General features: G+C 49.1%; 8 protein-coding genes; 4 read left to right on the plus strand and 4 right to left on the minus strand.

Annotated features, from left to right (window-relative positions):
* Positions 1-457: 457 nt before the first annotated feature.
* Positions 458-2,264, plus strand: FFUJ_08101 (related to acyl-CoA transferases/carnitine dehydratase; the record flags this gene model as incomplete). XM_023581236.1 has 3 exons in its annotated part: positions 458-664; positions 718-1,404; positions 1,491-2,264. 3 exons carry the CDS (start codon positions 458-460, stop codon positions 2,262-2,264), a joined length of 1,668 nt encoding a protein of 555 aa, XP_023433873.1.
* Positions 2,265-2,638: 374 nt separating this feature from the next.
* Positions 2,639-4,389, plus strand: FFUJ_08100 (related to flavin-containing monooxygenase; the record flags this gene model as incomplete). XM_023581237.1 has 4 exons in its annotated part: positions 2,639-2,672; positions 2,718-2,909; positions 2,962-3,256; positions 3,312-4,389. 4 exons carry the CDS (start codon positions 2,639-2,641, stop codon positions 4,387-4,389), a joined length of 1,599 nt encoding a protein of 532 aa, XP_023433874.1.
* An 836-nt stretch (positions 4,390-5,225) lies between these two features.
* On the plus strand, positions 5,226-7,148 carry FFUJ_08099 (related to choline dehydrogenase; the record flags this gene model as incomplete). The annotated part of the gene is made up of 1 exon (XM_023581238.1): positions 5,226-7,148. One exon carries the CDS (start codon positions 5,226-5,228, stop codon positions 7,146-7,148), a length of 1,923 nt encoding a protein of 640 aa, XP_023433875.1.
* A 195-nt stretch (positions 7,149-7,343) lies between these two features.
* Positions 7,344-9,125, minus strand: FFUJ_08098 (uncharacterized protein; the record flags this gene model as incomplete). Its single annotated transcript, XM_023581240.1, has 1 exon — positions 7,344-9,125. One exon carries the CDS (start codon positions 9,123-9,125, stop codon positions 7,344-7,346), a length of 1,782 nt encoding a protein of 593 aa, XP_023433876.1.
* Positions 9,126-9,938: 813 nt separating this feature from the next.
* Positions 9,939-11,072, plus strand: FFUJ_08097 (related to 2-hydroxyacid dehydrogenase; the record flags this gene model as incomplete). Its single annotated transcript, XM_023581241.1, has 1 exon — positions 9,939-11,072. One exon carries the CDS (start codon positions 9,939-9,941, stop codon positions 11,070-11,072), a length of 1,134 nt encoding a protein of 377 aa, XP_023433877.1.
* A 264-nt stretch (positions 11,073-11,336) lies between these two features.
* FFUJ_08096 (uncharacterized protein) lies at positions 11,337-12,599 on the minus strand (the record flags this gene model as incomplete). The annotated part of the gene is made up of 1 exon (XM_023581242.1): positions 11,337-12,599. One exon carries the CDS (start codon positions 12,597-12,599, stop codon positions 11,337-11,339), a length of 1,263 nt encoding a protein of 420 aa, XP_023433878.1.
* A 1,307-nt stretch (positions 12,600-13,906) lies between these two features.
* On the minus strand, positions 13,907-15,310 carry FFUJ_08095 (related to methyltransferase; the record flags this gene model as incomplete). XM_023581243.1 has 8 exons in its annotated part: positions 13,907-13,992; positions 14,034-14,118; positions 14,176-14,602; positions 14,654-14,666; positions 14,716-14,761; positions 14,799-14,865; positions 14,915-15,052; positions 15,105-15,310. The coding sequence occupies 8 exons, from the start codon at positions 15,308-15,310 to the stop codon at positions 13,907-13,909; spliced, it is 1,068 nt and encodes a 355-aa protein (XP_023433991.1).
* Positions 15,311-15,628: 318 nt separating this feature from the next.
* FFUJ_08094 (uncharacterized protein) lies at positions 15,629-16,761 on the minus strand (the record flags this gene model as incomplete). XM_023581244.1 has 2 exons in its annotated part: positions 15,629-15,802; positions 15,892-16,761. 2 exons carry the CDS (start codon positions 16,759-16,761, stop codon positions 15,629-15,631), a joined length of 1,044 nt encoding a protein of 347 aa, XP_023433879.1.
* Positions 16,762-17,946: the final 1,185 nt, after the last annotated feature.

A 17,946-nucleotide genomic window follows, 5' to 3' on the forward strand; every position in this document is an offset into this window, starting at 1 on the left:
GAGGGAGTGGTTGAGAATAAGATGTTTCTGATGAGGTTGGTAAGAGAAGGTAGGTTATCCAGATATAAAGCTATTTAATGTGGCTAAAAATTCCAGAGGAATGACATAATTCAACGTTAGTGCCAACATGTCTCGTCCCTTTCGTCCTGCCAGTTTTCGTGTCCAAGGTAAGGTACCTATGTTAGTTGGGGTAATGATGCTGCTGGGAGCTCAAGTCCGTGCGGCCGCCGGAAGTCCCGGGCCAATCATCCACTGATCGACAAGACCTTAGACATGCTTTTTCGTTTATGCAGGTTTCCCCCACAGTGGCTTGATAGCGTCGTGACGTCTTGCAGCCACCTGGACGATATAAAAGGAAATAAGATAGCAGCCGACTCACCAGTGCCAGACACCAAACACTCGACTCGACTCAACTTGGCTCAACCATTTTTCTTTTACTCGCTCACACTCAATCACCATGTCCAATCACGGAACCACTCGAGATACTTATGGTCCAGGTACTTTCGCCGACGCGGACTACCTTCCGTTGGTGCCTGAGTGCCACCGGCTTCTCAAGTACTTTTCCAATGTCACTCCCGGCTTCACTCAGATACATCTAGGCCATGTCAGATTCCACGGCCAAGAGCTTCCCATCTTGCCTGGGCCTTTAAAGTCCCAAGCCATGGTTAGTGAATAGCCAAGTAGACAGTAGTAAGAACCCAGCTAATGTTTGCTCAGGCAGCAGTGTTTCAGGCCATGATAGGCCTTGTCGGAAAAGAGATCTCTGAGCTTAGAGATATCGAAACAGGGAGCATCTCCATCGACGCCGATAAGGCGGGTCTCTACCCTGCCACGCCAGCCATCCTGTCAATCGACGGCAGAACCTTGGCACAGATCCAGAAGGATGGAACATTGCTCAGAGCCGGTAAAGATCTTGATCGCAGGGTCCTTACAAAGAACGACATGCATTTCCGATCTTGGGCCATCTACCCAACCAAGGATCCTCAGGTCTGGTACCAGATCATGGGTAATCTTGACCCTGCGGGGTTTCTTCGCGCCTACGGACTCGATCCAACACTCGAGACGTCTTCGCGCACTGAGGCGTACGAGATAATAAAGGCAGAGATGGTCAAGTACTCAGCCGCAGAGCTTGAACAGAAAAATATGGAACATGGTTTCTGCGGTCAAACCTGTTATTCGCCTGCACAGTGGCGGGAAACTTCCATGGGGAAGAGTCTTGACAAGTACCCTGTCGTCAATTATCGGCGAACAAACCTTGGTTCAAGTCTTCCTCCTGTCCCTTTCTCTACATCACAAACAGATCTCCGCCCTCTTGCTGGCATCAAGGTAGTTGAACTCGCCAGGGTGATTGCTGGTCCTGCTATGGGCGCAGCTCTCGCAGCTCTGGGGGCAGACGTCATCAAGGTTCAGAGCCCTAATCTCCCAGACCTTCAAGCAAGTTTATAATTCCGCATCAAATCTCGGGTTTCCATGGGCTAATGCTGCAACAGGCTCTCAGTGTGTCTCTGACTGCTGGAAAGAGAACGTATTCCCTAGATCTTAAAGTCGAGTCGGATAGGCAGAAGCTGCATGAGCTTATTGGAGATGCAGATGTGATCATCCAGGCCTTCCGTCTGCGCTCTTTGGAGCGCAAGGGGTTTGGTCTTGATGATGTGCTGAGAATGGCCGAAAGGCGAGGCAAGGGCATTGTTTATGTTGACCTCAACTGCTACGGCCCAGATGGCTACTACGCCGAGAGGCCAGGTTTCCAGCAGATTGCCGACGCTGCATCAGGCTGCTCCTACGTGTGTGGCAGAGCCTATGGGTTCGAACCAGGCACGAGTGTTTTGCCTCCTTTGCCCATTGCAGACATGCTCGCAGGCGCTGTCGGGGTTATTGACACGATGCTGGCTCTCCGTGACCGAGCCAAAAGCGGTGGATCGTATCATGCGACGGTTGCCCTCACTGCTATTGATGCCGTGCAGCTCAAGCAGGAGGTCGGTCTCTACTCGCCTAAGAATGTCAAGAAGATCCAGGATACGTACAAGTTTGCGCCCATGACTCCGGATCTGCATGTTGAAGAACTTCTCTATATCCTGAGCGACTCCTGGGCAAAGCACTCGGACATTCTGAACAGGGGATACATGGTAGAGTTTGAGACGGTTTGGGGCAAGAGTCATAACATTTTATCGCCCATTGTTCAGTACGAGAACGGAAGTGTAAGCCCGAGATGGACTCACGGACCTGTCCCGTACTGTAGCAGCGAAAATGTTGCCTGGGCATAAGCACATCTCAAGTTAGGTATTCCGTTAATTCATAAAGAAAGCTGGAGGTTTATTTGCATTGAAGAATTGGCTTGATGCTGAATGTAGCCCGGTAGTTGGTCAACATTTTTATCACTTCCGCAAGATCCGGAGTGCAATAGCCTACCAACGTTGCAGTGGAAAGCTTGTCAGAAATGCCGATCCCAGGAAGATGGATGATGACATGTAAGAAATTAGCCTCGTGCAACGCACAGCCAATAAAAAGCGCCACATTCCGAACTTGCCAATCGGCTAATTGGATATCTCATCCTTTGATAAGGCAATATAAATACCACGCAGGCCTCACCTTTCGAACATTTTCATATTCATTTACAAATAAAATAGGGCAAGGCAAAATGAAGCACGTCAGTGTTGCCATCATAGGCGCCGGTAGGTAATCGCGCTACATCTCGTACTGATCTCTGACATGTCAAGGTCCTACGGGCATTTCTATGCTCAAGCAGCTTCTCCAAGATGGTTTCAACGCGACGTTATTTGAGAGACGCAGTTCCGTCGGGGGATTGTGGGCATACGACGCAAATAATGGATGGACCACTGCATTAGCGTCTACGAGTGCAAATATCAGCAAGTATACCTGTGGATTTACCGACTTTCCAATACCAGACAGTAAGTCAGGCCAGGCTCCGCTGATGTGATGACGCATGCTTAGTGCAACCAGAGTATCCCGTCTATCTCAGCGCAGCAAACTTCCAAGAGTTTATGCAGAGTTATGCGGAGCACTTCAAGCTCACAGAGCATATCTCGTTCAACAGCAGTGTTCAAGTCGTCAACCGCAACAGCGACGATAGTGGGTGGATATTACAGGTTGAGAAAGTCGGAACGGGCGAAAAAGAGTCTCGCACATTTGACAAGGTCGTTTTCTGTCATGGTTATCAGACCAAAAGAGTGATGCCGACATTTCCGGGGCAGGATAAATTCGAAGGGGAGATTATACACTCGCAGCAATACCGAAGGTTCGTGGTACTACGATGCGCAGTTCTCTCGACCGTACTGACCAGTAATCTCTAGCCCAGAAGCGTTCCGGGACAAAATAGTGGTGATTCTTGGTCTATCCACGACAACAGGCGAGATCACGCCGCAAGTAATCAGCACAGCGAAAAAGGTCTACGTCTCCCACAGAAGCGGCCAGATGATGGTCAAGCGCATGCGTAAAGGACGGCCGACAGATCTAATAATCTCGTGGAGGCGTCGCCAAATTACTCAGTGGATGGCAAAGAACATACCTAATTTCTACAGATACTTGGCGGGCTGGGGAGCCAGACTTCTCTCGTCTCAATTCTCAGATGTGAAACTCGACCCGGAATGGCGGATTCAGTCATTCCGTAACCCGACACTGCGATTACCAGGTCTTATTCAAGATATTGTACCTCACTTGCAGGACGGTAGCTTGACAAGTCTGCATGGGATTAAACGTTTCTTGGGTGGACGATCAATCGAGCTTGATGACGGGACTGTAGTGGATGATGTGGACAGCGTTATCTTAACTACAGGCTACTGCGCCGACTTTTCTGTCTCTCCCTTCATCGAAAAGAGTATGCCAAAGTCACCGACTTATCATGGGCCCGCCATTCAACGCCTATACATGAATGTCTTTCCTCCAAAGTACGCAGACAGTTACGCTGTGCTATGTTACTCAGCATTTGGCAAGAACAATGGCTTTTCATTCAGCGATGTCATGAACATGGCCATATCCAACATTTGGCGAGGCGTGAGCAAACTACCGTCTTACCAAGAGATGGAGCAATGGGTTGACGACCATCAAAAATGGGTCGCAGCAAACTGGGCCCGAGAGCCGCATCTTGACGTGAGCATGGTCAAACAGTATGAGTTCCAACCCTGGATGCACCAACAAGCGGGAACAGGAATGGAGAATCTCGGGTGGGGATTAGCAGGGTGGAAGTTCTGGTGGAAGGATAGACAGATGTACAACCTCATGAATCACGGTGTAGAGACAGCTCACATGTTTCGGTACTTTGAGACGGGGAAGAGAAAAACGTGGGAGGGGGCGAGGGATGAAATTATTCGTCAAAATAAGATAGTTGAGGAGAACTTTTCTGGGAAGAACAAGAAGCTGAGGGAGGAATAGGTTGGTTACAGCCAAGTCAGGAGACGTTTTCTAGAACTACAACTCCTGCGTCTTGGGCCCGGCATTAGAATCGGATGTAGGTGGCTATATTCGGCTTCACTGGAATTATGACCGCATTTCATTTATTATCCTTGCACATAACGGCTTTGCTTAAGCCCGGCGAACGGACCAGTTGCCTATAATCTGCACCGCATAAAGGCCCCTCCAAAATTATGGTCAGGAGAAAACGGTCGAGCTGCGGAATTTGAACCCTAGCCGCCGATCCTCGATGCAACGCCCCCTGCAGCGGGGGTTTCGATGGTTCTGGTTGGTGCATGTAACGGCGTGCGGCTCAACGCCCCGGTTATGTACTCTGATCCCGCGGGAGTGGAACCCGGGCCAAGCTCTATGTTCGGGGATGGGCGGAAAGGCAGCTAGTGTGAGCGGAGGCTATGCCGTTCGTGGTAGTTGGTCTGGTTGCTCGTTGAGGTGGTATTGCACTGCCTGCTATGCCATGTGTGAGCCAAGCCTGTAGATTCTGCACTCGACGTTGCGTCTGGTAGCTATTGGCTCTGTATGTATAATGGGGAGTTGGTGGTGCAGTTGACCCCTGACTTGTTCTGGACTGAATGCCGAGGTCGTTACATCCAACGAGACCTCCCCTGGTTTAAATCGGGATACTGAGAGATTCTACTCCGTTTTGATGGATAGATAAATAGCAAGTTGCAGCCGACTTATGCTGTACCTCACCATCCATTCATTACAGTCATTCCTTCATTCTCCCTCGTTGACCCACCACGGCCACAGGGACGTCATTCATTTATAACACTCTTTGATTGGATCTCACTTAACAAATCATGAGACACGCCTTCTTTGCCGGCCTTCTGGCCGCCCCAGCTTCCGTGTGCGCCGTGGCCCTCACAGGCTACGAGTACATCGTCGTTGGCTCCGGCGCCGGAGGAGGTCCTCTGGCTGCTCGTCTCGCACTGGCTGGTCACAAGACCCTTCTCATCGAAGCCGGTGACGACTATGCCTCTCTCAACTACACTGTTCCTGCCTACTCTGCCAATGCGTCCGAGGATCCTGAGATCTCGTGGAACTTTTTTGTTCGTCACTACGCTGATGATGAGCGACAAGCTCGTGACTACAAGACCACTTACGATACTCCCAACGGAGAGTACACTGGTCTCAACCCCCCTGAGGGCGCTGAGATGAAGGGTACTCTGTATCCCCGCACCCAAGCTCTTGGTGGCTGCACGGCTCACAATGCTTTGATCGCCGTGTACCCCCACCAGTCTGACTTTGAGTACATCGCCTCTCTGACCGGTGATGAGTCCTGGTCAGCGGATAACATGCGCAAGTACTTTGTCAAGGCTGAGGACAACAACTACCGCCCTGCAGGCGAGGCTGGCCACGGCTACGATGGCTGGCTCAGCACCGAGACTGCTCCCCTCAGCATTCCCCTCAACGACGAGCAGCTTTTCAGCATTCTCGGCGGAGGTGCCGTTGCTCTGACTGAGATGAGTGGCAAGAACATCACCTTGGATGGTCTGCTTGCCGACGATGCCAATGCCGATACTCTGGCTCGTGACCAGGAGGCTGGTTTCTACCAGATCCCTCTGTCTACCAAGGATGCTAGCCGTATTGGACCCCGTGAGTTCATTCTTTCTGTCCGCGATGCCAAGCACCCCAACGGCACCAAGAAGTATCCCCTCGATGTCCGAACCAACTGCTACGTCACCAAGGTCACTTTCGATGACTCCAAGCCCCCTCGTGCCAATGGCGTTGAGTTCCTTGACGGCAAGCATCTCTACAAGGCCAGCCCTCTTGCTACCGGTGCTGCTGGTACTCCTGGCAACGCCACTGCTTCTCGTGAGGTTGTCGTCGCCGGTGGTGTTTACAACACTCCTCAGATTCTCAAGCTTAGCGGTATCGGACCTGCTGATGAGCTGAAGAAGTTCGACATCCCCGTTGTTTCTGACCTTCCCGGTGTCGGTACCAACCTGCAGGATCACTATGAGATCTCCGTCCAGGGAACTCTCGAGAACAACTTCACATCTTTCGATGGCTGCACCTTCGGTCTCTACACTGATGAGGACCCTTGTGTCGACCGCTGGAGAGCTCCCGTTGATGGCGATCACGGCATCTACTCTTCTTCCGGTCTTGCTGCCTCCATGTTCTACAAGAGCTCCACTGCTGAGAAGGACAACTTTGACATCTTCGCCTTCGGTGGTCCCGTCAACTTCAGAGGGTACTTCCCTCAGTACGCCGTCAACGCCACCATCGAGCACAACTGGTTCTCATGGGCCATCCTCAAGGCTCACCCCCGCAACACCGCTGGTGAAGTCCTCCTCAAGTCCGCTGATCCTCTCGACATGCCTGCCATCACCTTCAACTACTTCGACACTGGAAACGGCGACTCCTCTGCTGATCTCCAGGCCCTGTACGAGGCCGTCGAGCTTACCCGGAGCGCACTGGCCAACCAGCCTGTCAACGTCACTGAGGTTCTTCCCGGTGCTGGTGTCACTTCTCAGAAGGACATCGAGACTTATGTCAAGGATGTTGCTTGGGGTCACCACGCTTCCTCGACTTGCCCCATTGGTGCTGATGATGACAAGATGGCGGTTCTCGATTCCAAGTTCCGAGTTCGAGGTGTCGCTGGTCTTCGTGTTGTTGATGCTTCGGTTTACCCTCGCATTCCTGGTACCTTCACGGCTGTGTCGACCTACATGGTTGCTGAGAAGGCCGCTGATGTCATGCTGGCTGAGCTTGAGGAATAGATGATTATGAGACAAGTGGTCGTAATGTATATTAATGTTGAGCTGATCTTAGACGAAGACTAATACCAAGTAATGTTTGAGATATATACTACTCTGCCTCATGAAATGGTGAATTTTTGGTGCTAATCTACTAACTGTAATTGATCTGACTGTTTCCCTTGAATTCACTCAAGAGCTGCCTCTTGTCTGGTCTATCTAAGCAAAGCCGAGGTTCAGTGTATACTTCAGCGGTGTCTTGCCTGTGATGTAAACATGGCTCCCTTGTAAGGTGAGATTACCGCCGTGCCAACTGTATTGCTCACCAGCATCAGCAGCGATTAGTCCCTTTCCATTCCCTGGCCCAAACGTGATCTTATCATCGCCCATACTGTACTCTCCCTTTCCTTCAATGAGATGGTATATAGTTGTGTTGTCGCTATCAAGAATCTCTTTCACTCCCTTGAACTTTCCACCCTCTCTGAAGGTCAGTTCAAAGGTCAACTCGACGTTGTCCTCTCCTGTAACCTCAAAATCGAGATCATATCCCTTCTTCGTCGGCTTGATCTCAACATCGGTCTTGAGACGACGAACGCTGGTTGGGCGGTTCGTAAAGTCAAGCATAGCGTAAAAACGGCCATCGACCGACTTGGACAGCGCATATGTCCCGTTGTCGTCGCGTTTGTCGGCTGGAATAGGTAGGTAGTATGGAACTTCGATCTCGCTCCCCAAGCTGATGGTACCATCCTTGGATAGCTCAACACCATTTGACCGGAAGTTACCCATGCTGAAAAAGCTAGCACTAAGTCGCACGGCTTCAAGAACAGCCTTTCCGTTCCAGGCTCGGAACATCGTCGGATTCGTCGAAAGGCCCGAACCCATTCGGTTGTAGAACTCGGCCTTCTTTCCGTCCATGGTATACCAATCCGACCCACCAAATGCTGACACTGTGAGCTTTCCACGCCTAGCTCGCACGAGACCTGCTGACTTGTAGTGCTTCTTGAAGTCGGAGAATGGTTGCTTTGGCTTGGGCAATTCTGCTGCCAGCTCAGGGCGTTCTATGAGGTTGCCTAGAAAGTCGCCCAATTGCGCTCCAACTCGCTTCTCGATGAGACGAGCCATTGCAGCGAACCGGCCGTTTTTGTCCAGCAGAGCAAGCTCGCGAAATTGGGGATAAAAGTTGCCCATGTTGTCCCCTGGGGGCTGAGACTGGTCCTGTCGACGACTTTGAATCGTCTCCATCTCACCGTTTGGCTCGGCATGCTCAATGGAAAGCTCAAGGTTTTTGCGGACAAAGCTGACCAATTCTGTGTAATTAAGCTCGTGAGCCACCGTCAATAGAGAAGGGTTCGACACGGCCGAGTAGTAATTTGGGCTGCGTTCCGAGTAGATGCCATCAGCGTCGATGTCAACGCCCTCTGCAAGCCACTCATCGATCCTCTCAATCAAGCTCGGGTCCTCGATGATGTTGGAGATGCGTGCCAAAGCGCTGCAAATCTTCCATCTATGATTGGGGGTATGAATCCCGCCCTTTGCAAGACCAGGTGCAGCCTTTTTGAGAATACCTCGCATGGCTTTGGCGAAAGGTTGCGACGCCTCGTGATCGTCGCGTTCGAGGATGCGTACCATGATACCAAAGTCTTCGATCAAGAAGCCAGTGTCTGGCGGGGAGTGTCTATTGCCGACAGTATAAGTCCCGTCGTCATGCTGGACCTTTACCAGCACAGAGAGCATCTCCTCGATATGTGGCAACAGAGATTCATCGTGGTAGTAGGTCGAGTTTGGCCAGACAAATGGTGTGACGAGTCGACGAACCTCACGCGTCAGTGATCTCGGTGAGCCAGTCAATGAGGCATTTTTACCGTCAATAACTGTCTGTACCTGAGCATCAGCAGACTTGGTGAGAAGCTTTAGACTCGTCCAATCCTTGGCTGGAGTAGAAGCGGCAGTGGCGGTGATGGCAAGCAACGCCACGCCTGCTGCCCTAAGGGCACTCGACATACGCAAAAGATGCATTAGAGCGCGACAAGACTGGGAATCCGTGCACTCCCTACATGACGAGAATCAGCGCATGGTTCGAGCTTAAATAAGTAAACAAAATCTGCCAAGCCCGAGGTTCGGTGCCTGATATACCGATTACAGCAGCAATCGGCTTCATGAAGAGCTGCCGAAGTCCACTTCCCCGCGGGGAAGGCTTCAGTACAGGTTAGATCCTGTGGGGGTGTTGTTGGCTAGCACGATTAAGCTTAACCTTAGTAAATGACGATGGACATTGGGGGATCGTTCGGACAAGTGTCCGAAGGAGGGAATTTTGGGTACAATGCAGTCCTTTCTCGCTAGTAGCATGACAGTGGCGAAGTTTCTAGAGATCGATTAGTTTTCAAAGTTTGGTCCTAGCAGTTGGTCATGTTATTTGGCTTATGGTTGAAGTTTTATGGCTTCTCGCCGTTTACAGTGTTTGTGGCGTTGTAAAATGGTATAGCTTTAATGAAAAATGATATAGTAGACAATATCTGTTGAATGTATCTTTATAGCATCGGTTGTTCATTAACATACGACCTGGTGATCAGTAAATAGTCGTGCTGAAAATATCTTCGTTTTTGTATTTACCCGGTAGCAAGTCTGTTGACTTTCGGAGCTGACTCGGCCGAGCCGAGTTGGGTCGGCTTTCGACCAACAAGCGTCGCTGCAGATCATTTATAATCATTTGAATTTATCTGAATTGACTCAAAGTCAACGAAACTCTCTTTGAAATTTCAACAGAAACCTCTCAGACTGCAAAAGACCATTCATTCAATTGACATGATTCCCACTATGCGTTCGCTTGGCCGCACGGCTCGTAGGGTTCCGCTGCATGGAAAATCATCAACACCCTCCCTGTTAGTCATGGACGACTATCTTCGGATTTCAGCGAAACATTTTGAGCACTTGCAGCCTTCAAAACTACAAGTTGACGTATCTGATACCTACCTTCCTCAGCGAACTGCAGAGGAAAAAGGAAGTTTGGTAAAGAAGCTCTACCCATACGAAATCATCTCTACCATGCGTGAGCGAACCCCGTTCTCTGGGGAGCTACTACGCCAACTGCCCAACTTGAAGTTACTGTTATGTACCGGTACTCAGTTTGAGACCTTTGATCTAGAGACAGCCAAGGATCTGGGAATCACTGTCGCTTCAGCGCTAGGTCGGGGGCGGAGTGATGGAACGCAGCATAAGCAGGACATCCGCAAAGGAGGAAGCCATCCTGCCACTCATCATACCTGGGCCATGATTCTTGCTCTTGCTAGAAACATTGCGACAGATGATGCTTCCATCAAAGCTGGTGGATGGCAATCAGATATGGCCATTGGTCTATCCGGAAAGACTCTGGGAGTTGTTGGTCTGGGAAGGCTAGGAGCAGCAGTGGCGAGAATCGGGTCTTTGGCCTTTGGTATGAAGATCAAGTGCTGGAGCAGCAGCTTGGACCAATCCAGGGCTGATGAAATGACTGCTAAGCTTGGCTTGCCTATTGTGGACGAGGATGGCGACAAGACCTTTGAGGCAGTGAGCAAAGAAGAGCTTTTTGCAACTGCTGATGTCGTCACTCTGCACTATGTTTTGAGTGAACGCTCCCGTGGTATTGTTGGCGCCAAGGAACTCAAGGCGATGAAGAAGTCGGCGTTGCTGGTTAATACCTCGCGTGGTGCACTCATCGACGAGACGGCACTGCTCGAAGCAGCGAATGACGGTTCCATCCGCGGCGTGGCACTGGATGTCTTTGAGTCTGAGCCTCTGCCTGCAGATAGCCCATGGCGTTCTCAGGACTGGGGAAAAGGTAAGAGTCGGGTTCTGTTAACGCCGCACATGGGGTACGTGGAGGAGGGTATTATGAATAACTGGTATGCTGAACAGGCAGAGAATGTCGAGAGATGGTTAGACGGAAAGGATGTTCTTTATCAGTTGGTCTGAGGCAGTACTTATCATCACTACAGCTTGTATGTAACTTGTATAACTGAACGTGGCAAAGACAACTCGATGTAAGTGACACATTGCGTGCAGTAATATTAAAGAGAATCTAAACAACTCTCAAATCATATCTAAGATAAGTCATCAACGCCATCGTATGAAAGAAACCTGCTCTAATAATATCAATAAATACATTCTAAATCATCTTCATTCTGATCTGTAATCATCGCATCAACGCCGACAAGAACACTGAGTGAGGAATCAATATCACTCCTCTGCTTGCTTATTCGCCTCAGGCTCTTGCCCGACGATTGACTCGAGTTTCTCTCGGAACGAATCGTCGTAATAGCTCATAACGGAGGACGTCCGCGCCGTGTCCATTGACGTGCGAGGCGACGGGGCGTAAGCGCTGCCATCCGCTGAGAAGATGGACTCGCGCACCGACGCGGAGTACTGGCTGCTTGTGTTGCGCGCTGGGAGTTGGAGGCGCTTGGAGGAGGCGGATGTGACGGAGAGGTTCTTCTTCTCGAACATGGCGAGCTTGTCGGAAACGGAGCCAGCTCGTTTCTGAAGCACGGTCAGGTCGTTGTTTGGTTTGGTGGTGTCTTTCTCTTCTAGCTTGCGCATCCAGGCGAGGCGGTCGCTAAGTGCGCCTGGTCGCTTTGAGTTGACTCTTGCGAGGGGGGTTTCTGATGAGGGTGACTCGGTGGCTTTGGGGGGAGGTCCGAGGCTGGTGGGTCTCTTTAAGGCCAATTGAGGGTTTCGTGGGATTTGAATTGGCTTGGGTTGTGTAGCAGTAGACGATGAGTCAATTGGGCTGGTGCTGAGTGGCCTTGGTGGTGGGGGCATGGCTAACCGTGCCTCACGCTCTGCAGTCCATCTTGGCGATTCTCTTACAGATGGAGTAGATGGAGTGGTGATGAGACTTTCATTCGGCACCAGGCGAATAGTGGCGGTGCGTAGTGCATTTGAATCGTGATCTTCGTTAGGAGCCTGGAACATGGTCTCCAGGTCTAGAGGTAATGACTTGCGATGGTTCTTGAGGTTCTTGACCGGCTGGTGAATTAAATGTCTGGCCTCGACCGGTCGCCCGCGGTCCAGAATACTAGGCGTCGTCGACGCATCTGGACTGTTGAGGGCTTCCAGCGCCGATGCCCGAGCGTGGCGCTGGTCTGCATCGCTGCTGTCGATAAACGTCAATGGCCGAGGGCCTTCATTGCGATTAACTGGCTTCCGCGAAAAGTGATGACTAAGTCTCGGTGACGAGGCGTCGACAGGCTGCTGCTGCTGCTTGTCGGCGTCCTTGGGCTGGAGGAGCCAACTACTCGGGAGACGCAGGCTCTCGAGGCCGTTTAACTGGACATCAAGTCGAAAGTCGGACGCGTTGGAGTGCGCAGCATGATCGGACCTGACGTCGGGCTTGGATTTGGCTTTATTGAGGCGTCGCAGCGGGATCAGGCTGGAGAGCTTATGGGCCAGCGGTCGCCACAGAGGTTTATCGTTGCTGTTGCTCGTCTTGTTGCCTGCCATTGTCTTACGACTCTCTTTTCTTTGGAGATCAAAAGGGTTGCATCAAAGATACCGATTGCATCCCACACTACTTTTCTGGCTGCTTGTAAAAAGCAGTCATAAGTTTTGGCTGCTCTGTGTTTGTTTACAGGTCCATGTTTGGTTTGGGGGCAAAAGGGGCGAGGCATGCGTTGCATTGCTCGCTTGACGTTACCCCCTTCATTGTTTCAAATGAGCCGGTGCCTAGTTCGGGCTTAGCCGATATTACTGCATGATTTCATTATGGGCTTGACTTGTTTAGGACAGTTTTCTCCAGTAAAAGAGGTGGGGTAGACATGGCCGAGGTTGCATCAACAATTGTCAATTGAGAACAGCTCAAGAGATGTTCAAAGTAAACGATAGACCATGAGATTCATAGAGAGGCAATACTGAGTACAGACCAATGGATTGATGTGTGTACATGAATTGAAAGGTTGAGGTGAGAAGGCGTTGTTGTCGTCCGTGCTTCGTAAACATCTCGTTAAAACGTAAATGTCATCAAGCTTAATGCAATCCAATTCACATGACGAAATTCCTTATGGGGCTCGCACCAATTATTGCTTCTAGAACAAATTACAGCCAGTGACCCCGATTACAGTATCGAAATGCAATTTAATCCCTTGATCTCTCATGTGATTCAACGACGTCTCGAAGCCTCAGAGTCAGGCTCTCTAAACTCATCTCATCAGCGGAATGCGCATTAACGCTAATGAATCAGCCTGGCAACGTCGCTTGATTAATTTCATGACTTCGCTACCAACAACATTGAGAAAAGTCACACAAATGACGTTTTGTGAGATTCTCTCATTACTCTTCATGTCTCACTACAGTCCAGTGAATGCCACCTGAGAGTCGTGCAAATCTGGTTTCAAATGCCAGACCTACGTGAAACGATGGGTCCTCGGCATATAGTTGAGTATATTCTGAAACACCTTATGCAAATTTAAGTAATTCGCACGTCTCAAGAACATAGTGGTATATTGCTTGCATATCATAGCTTCATTCACATAATGGTTCAATTGAGAGCTTTGCCTTGAACCTTCTTATCACTGCCCTGACCGGCTTGGGTGTTAATAAGCATGTTTGATGATGATGGTGGACTTTTAGTGTTCGGGCAATTTCCATAATTTCACTCAAACAAATGAATTCCTAAAGTGAATACTTGAATCAATTACCACTTGAGGGACAATGCATAACCGCTGGGCTATGCCGTATATTATTCTGGCTTGCGGCCATATACATACCGTACCACAAAATAACCATGAATCTTGCGGTTACGCAGAGCCTTTCTACTCTGCATCAGGAACACTTGGTACTCGTCCTTTGGCCATTGCAGCACATTGTTCCACAACAGTAAAGTATATCCTTAGACAATCTGTGAGCATAGAGCAGAAACAAAGCATAAACTCATCATACCTTCCATGTCATTCTCCAATGTCAGCTTGACAAATCGACCGACCTCAGCAAGTCTCGGGTCCTTGGGCCAATCCCCAATTGGAATCTGTAATCGCGCATGGAATCAGCCTTGTAAGAGCACACTGGACAATTGGGCGCTCACCTTGTAGTCCACCGTTTTGATGTCCACAAACCCCGCCTCTTCCATCCCCTTCGGCTGCAAGTCATGCACAAAGAATGTTCTTCCAATCGCTTTGCCACCTTCTTCATAAAGCTTGTTGCACAATTTATAGACCTCTTGTTCCTCAGCTGTGCCATCGTCGCTACGGAAATGAATGTCGGCTTCAACAGACTCAACCCAGCCTCCCGGTGTACAAACACGGTAGGCCTGTTGGTATAAAGCAGTCCAATCCTGGATGGCCCCAAAGAGATAACGCATGTGGACGAAATCAAAGGTGTTGTCTTTCCAGGTCCATGTTTCGGTGGCATCATCGATCTCGAAACGCACATTTGGGGGGACCCATTTTGGCTGTGTTGGTGAGAGATCAGTTGCTGTTACTTCTGCTTGCGGGAACTGATCTGCGAAGTCTCTGCAAGTGTGTCAGCGTCGCTTCATGTAATAGAGCATGTAGTCTTCTTACATTGCCCAGATCCCTAGTCGGTTCATTAGCTATGATCATGAATCAACTCTACACCGACTTACCACTTCCCGTGCCTACGTCAAGCGCTTTCTTGTCATATATCAACATCTATGATCATTTATACCCACAACGATTCTCCACATACCTGGACGTTATCTCCGATGGGAGCTAGGTATAATTGGCCGTCAAGCAGGACCGTTAAGTAATGATGGCTTGGCATTTAATGAGCAGGCGGCATAAAGGGTGAGGATGACATCTCACCTAATGTCAACAGACTCGAGTTGTTGTTCATCATTCGGAAAGGAATACTCAGTCACGAACTTGTCGCTATGGAACGTGCGACCTTGAATACTTCTGTAGTGGAGGATACTGGAAGAAACAGAGGCAGTTGAGCTGTCACTAAAGATTGCTGTCAGTATGGGCTGATCATGCCGGTAGTAGTAAATCTTACGCGTCTGTTTCAAGCGTCGAGTCGGCGTCGTCTCGAACATCCTTTCCACTTAAGTTAGCATAGCTAGTAGCACACAACATCTCACAAAACCTCACATCCTCGTTGTCAGCGGCGGGAATGAGTTCGGCCTGTGGAGACGGCGCTGACCTAGGCCCAGAGGCCGGGGATGACGGCCCAGTCGGTGATTTAGTCTTTGGCGACGACATGAAGAACTATCGCGATGCGACGCTGAATCGAAACGATTGCGAGAGATATTTTTGACAGTTGAAATTGAGTGGACGTGAGAGGGAGAGGAGAACCCTGGCATGCCAATGACCAGCTGTGCTGACGTTGCATCATGGTGGGCTGAGTAACAGCCATTTTTATCAGATCATATCATGATTGAAATACTGATATTGGCATCCGACAGTGAAAGTCCATAAGGAAAGTATTAGGAATAGGCTTCACTACCATGCACAAATTGAGTCGTGCAGATACAACTGCATCTTTTGCGATGAGAGTGATAGTAAATCCTCGATTGAGCTCTATATATTATCTAAAATGTCCAGGAGAGCGCCAAATTGAACATGCAACCCTTGAGACAATAAAGCATAATATCTAAACATTGATTGGAGATTCTCTCTTTGTACCGATTTACATCGCCCCAAGGTATCTAGTCCGTCTTTATCTCCCCGGACTGAAATAAGCTCTTGACCCTTCTATAGAATAGTATAATACAGCCTACAAGTCTGCCAAAAACCAGCGGCAGTCCATACCGAAACCATGTTAAAGGTAGCCAAGGACTCACTAAAGGAATGAACGGCCTGTTTGCCAGTTCGAGCGTCTCGGGCGTGTCGTCGGCTCTTGTACCAGTGAAAGACTCAAAAGCCTGAAGCACGATCTGCACAACTTGCTTTGGCTGACTCAGAAATGGTGAATGGCTTGTCTTCAGCTCGGTATAAACCACGCGACCACCCAGCACCCTCACCATCCCGATCTGAGCTCTCTGAACAAGGATAGGCAGCCCCTGATCTTGAACAGTTCCAATGAACCATACAGGCACATCTAGCCACCCAGAGTACGAGTACTCCCTGCCTTCAAATAGTGCTTTGAGGCTTTGCGTGGTCAGCATAGAAGTCGCGTGGTCTGCCTCGGCAGGTGGTAGATCGTGGTAGAAGAATTTCTGAGGACGGACTGTGAGATCTGCATATCCAGTCTTTTTGTTGACGCGAAAGAATGGTGGAGTTATGTTAAGAAAGTGGCCCATGAATGTGAGTCCAGTGAAGCAAAATCCGGTTGCAATGGGGATAATGCCGACAACGTGTCCGGTCTCTGCATTCCGTTCGCGAGAGGTCGATGGTGATACTGAACTTTGGCCTGATGTGGATAACTCGGGTGACCTGGAGAAACCTTTGACAGCACTGTTCCCAACCGTTCCTCCATAGGAATGCGTAATGACAATCACGTCACGGCCCTTTTCTGTTTCCTGTCTGATAGCCCCACGGACGGCGTCAACGTCGTCCTTAAATGACGCCATTGGGTCGTCCATTGTTGTTGGAAGCGTGACGGGAATGCATGTCAAATGATGTTGGTTTTGTAGTTGTTCCATTACTTTGCTGTAACATGATGGCTTATGCCATGCGCCGGGAACAAAGACTAAACTTGTTTTACTGGACATATTGCCCAAGTCGCGATGGGATGAGATAATGATGAGGAGTTGAATTATCGAGGGAAAAGCAAAAGGAGGATTGTTAAAGAGCGCTGAAGCGGGATATAAGTAGCGAAAAGCGAAGCATGGAGATGGAAAAATATGGGCTTGATTAGAAGCTAACGATCACTTGCCTGATTTGGACTGATTGACGAGCGGGCTCAGAGACAGCGGACTTTATCAACCAATTAAGTAAACGGGACTAAACTTATAACTAGTGGATATCTATATTAATTATGGAGTATCTTTGGTTGGAGTTGTTTTTTCCTTGAATATGGTAGTTAAGAGGTTGATAATATGAAAGCACGATGACGAGCACTTGAGTCAGGTTGGAACACCTCGTTCATTGGTGAATATTAGACGAGAGTAATAGTATATGTTTGACCTGACGTTATCTTAACCTCAGTTATTCCCTTTCTATTAATCTTAAAGCTTAAACTACCTGCACCCTTACCTTTAGAGAATTACCGAGTCTAGATTTGAACTTTGCCCCTATAAGAAGCCCATCTTTCTAGACGATGGATCCTTGGAAACCCCTACGGACCAGAAGTCGTTTTATATCTTTAGCTATATAACTGCTTGCATTTATGGTTCTAAACCGACAAGCCTTTCAACAAGCCAGCTGTTATCTATATAGAGTCTACTGGCTGGCCAGGTAGAGCTTGGACGACCTATAAGCTGAAGGATCGTGTCCACCAGGTTGATTGCAAATGACTGACCTGTCCCGAGCCGTATTATATTATCGATGATCTGCCATGTATCGATCTCGTTACTACTAATAAATTTAAATTAAACTTTCCGTCAATAGCATTTAAGGCAAGCATAATAAAAATACAGACTTATTTATACAGTAAAAATCTTGTATCAAGGCTTTCCATCCAGAAAGTGAGATTGGCACTTGACTAACTTATAGCTAAAGTAGAATATAGTGTTCTGGACATGTATGAGGCATCATTATACAGTCCAAGACCATAAAGTTGCTACACTGATATCCTAATAGTGAATTCGAAAGGAAAGAAAGGCCACAAACGAAGCCAAGACAAGGAAATTGAAGAGAAATTAAATTGTAAAAGTGTATGAGACAAGAGGTACGAGCCTGAGCCCTATCTTACTGCACACACTGCTGGTAGATATCTCACAAAGACAATAGTAGAT

The sequence above is a fragment of the Fusarium fujikuroi genome, chromosome FFUJ_chr07 (assembly GCF_900079805.1).
Source record: "Fusarium fujikuroi IMI 58289 draft genome, chromosome FFUJ_chr07".
Lineage (NCBI taxonomy): Eukaryota > Fungi > Ascomycota > Sordariomycetes > Hypocreales > Nectriaceae > Fusarium > Fusarium fujikuroi.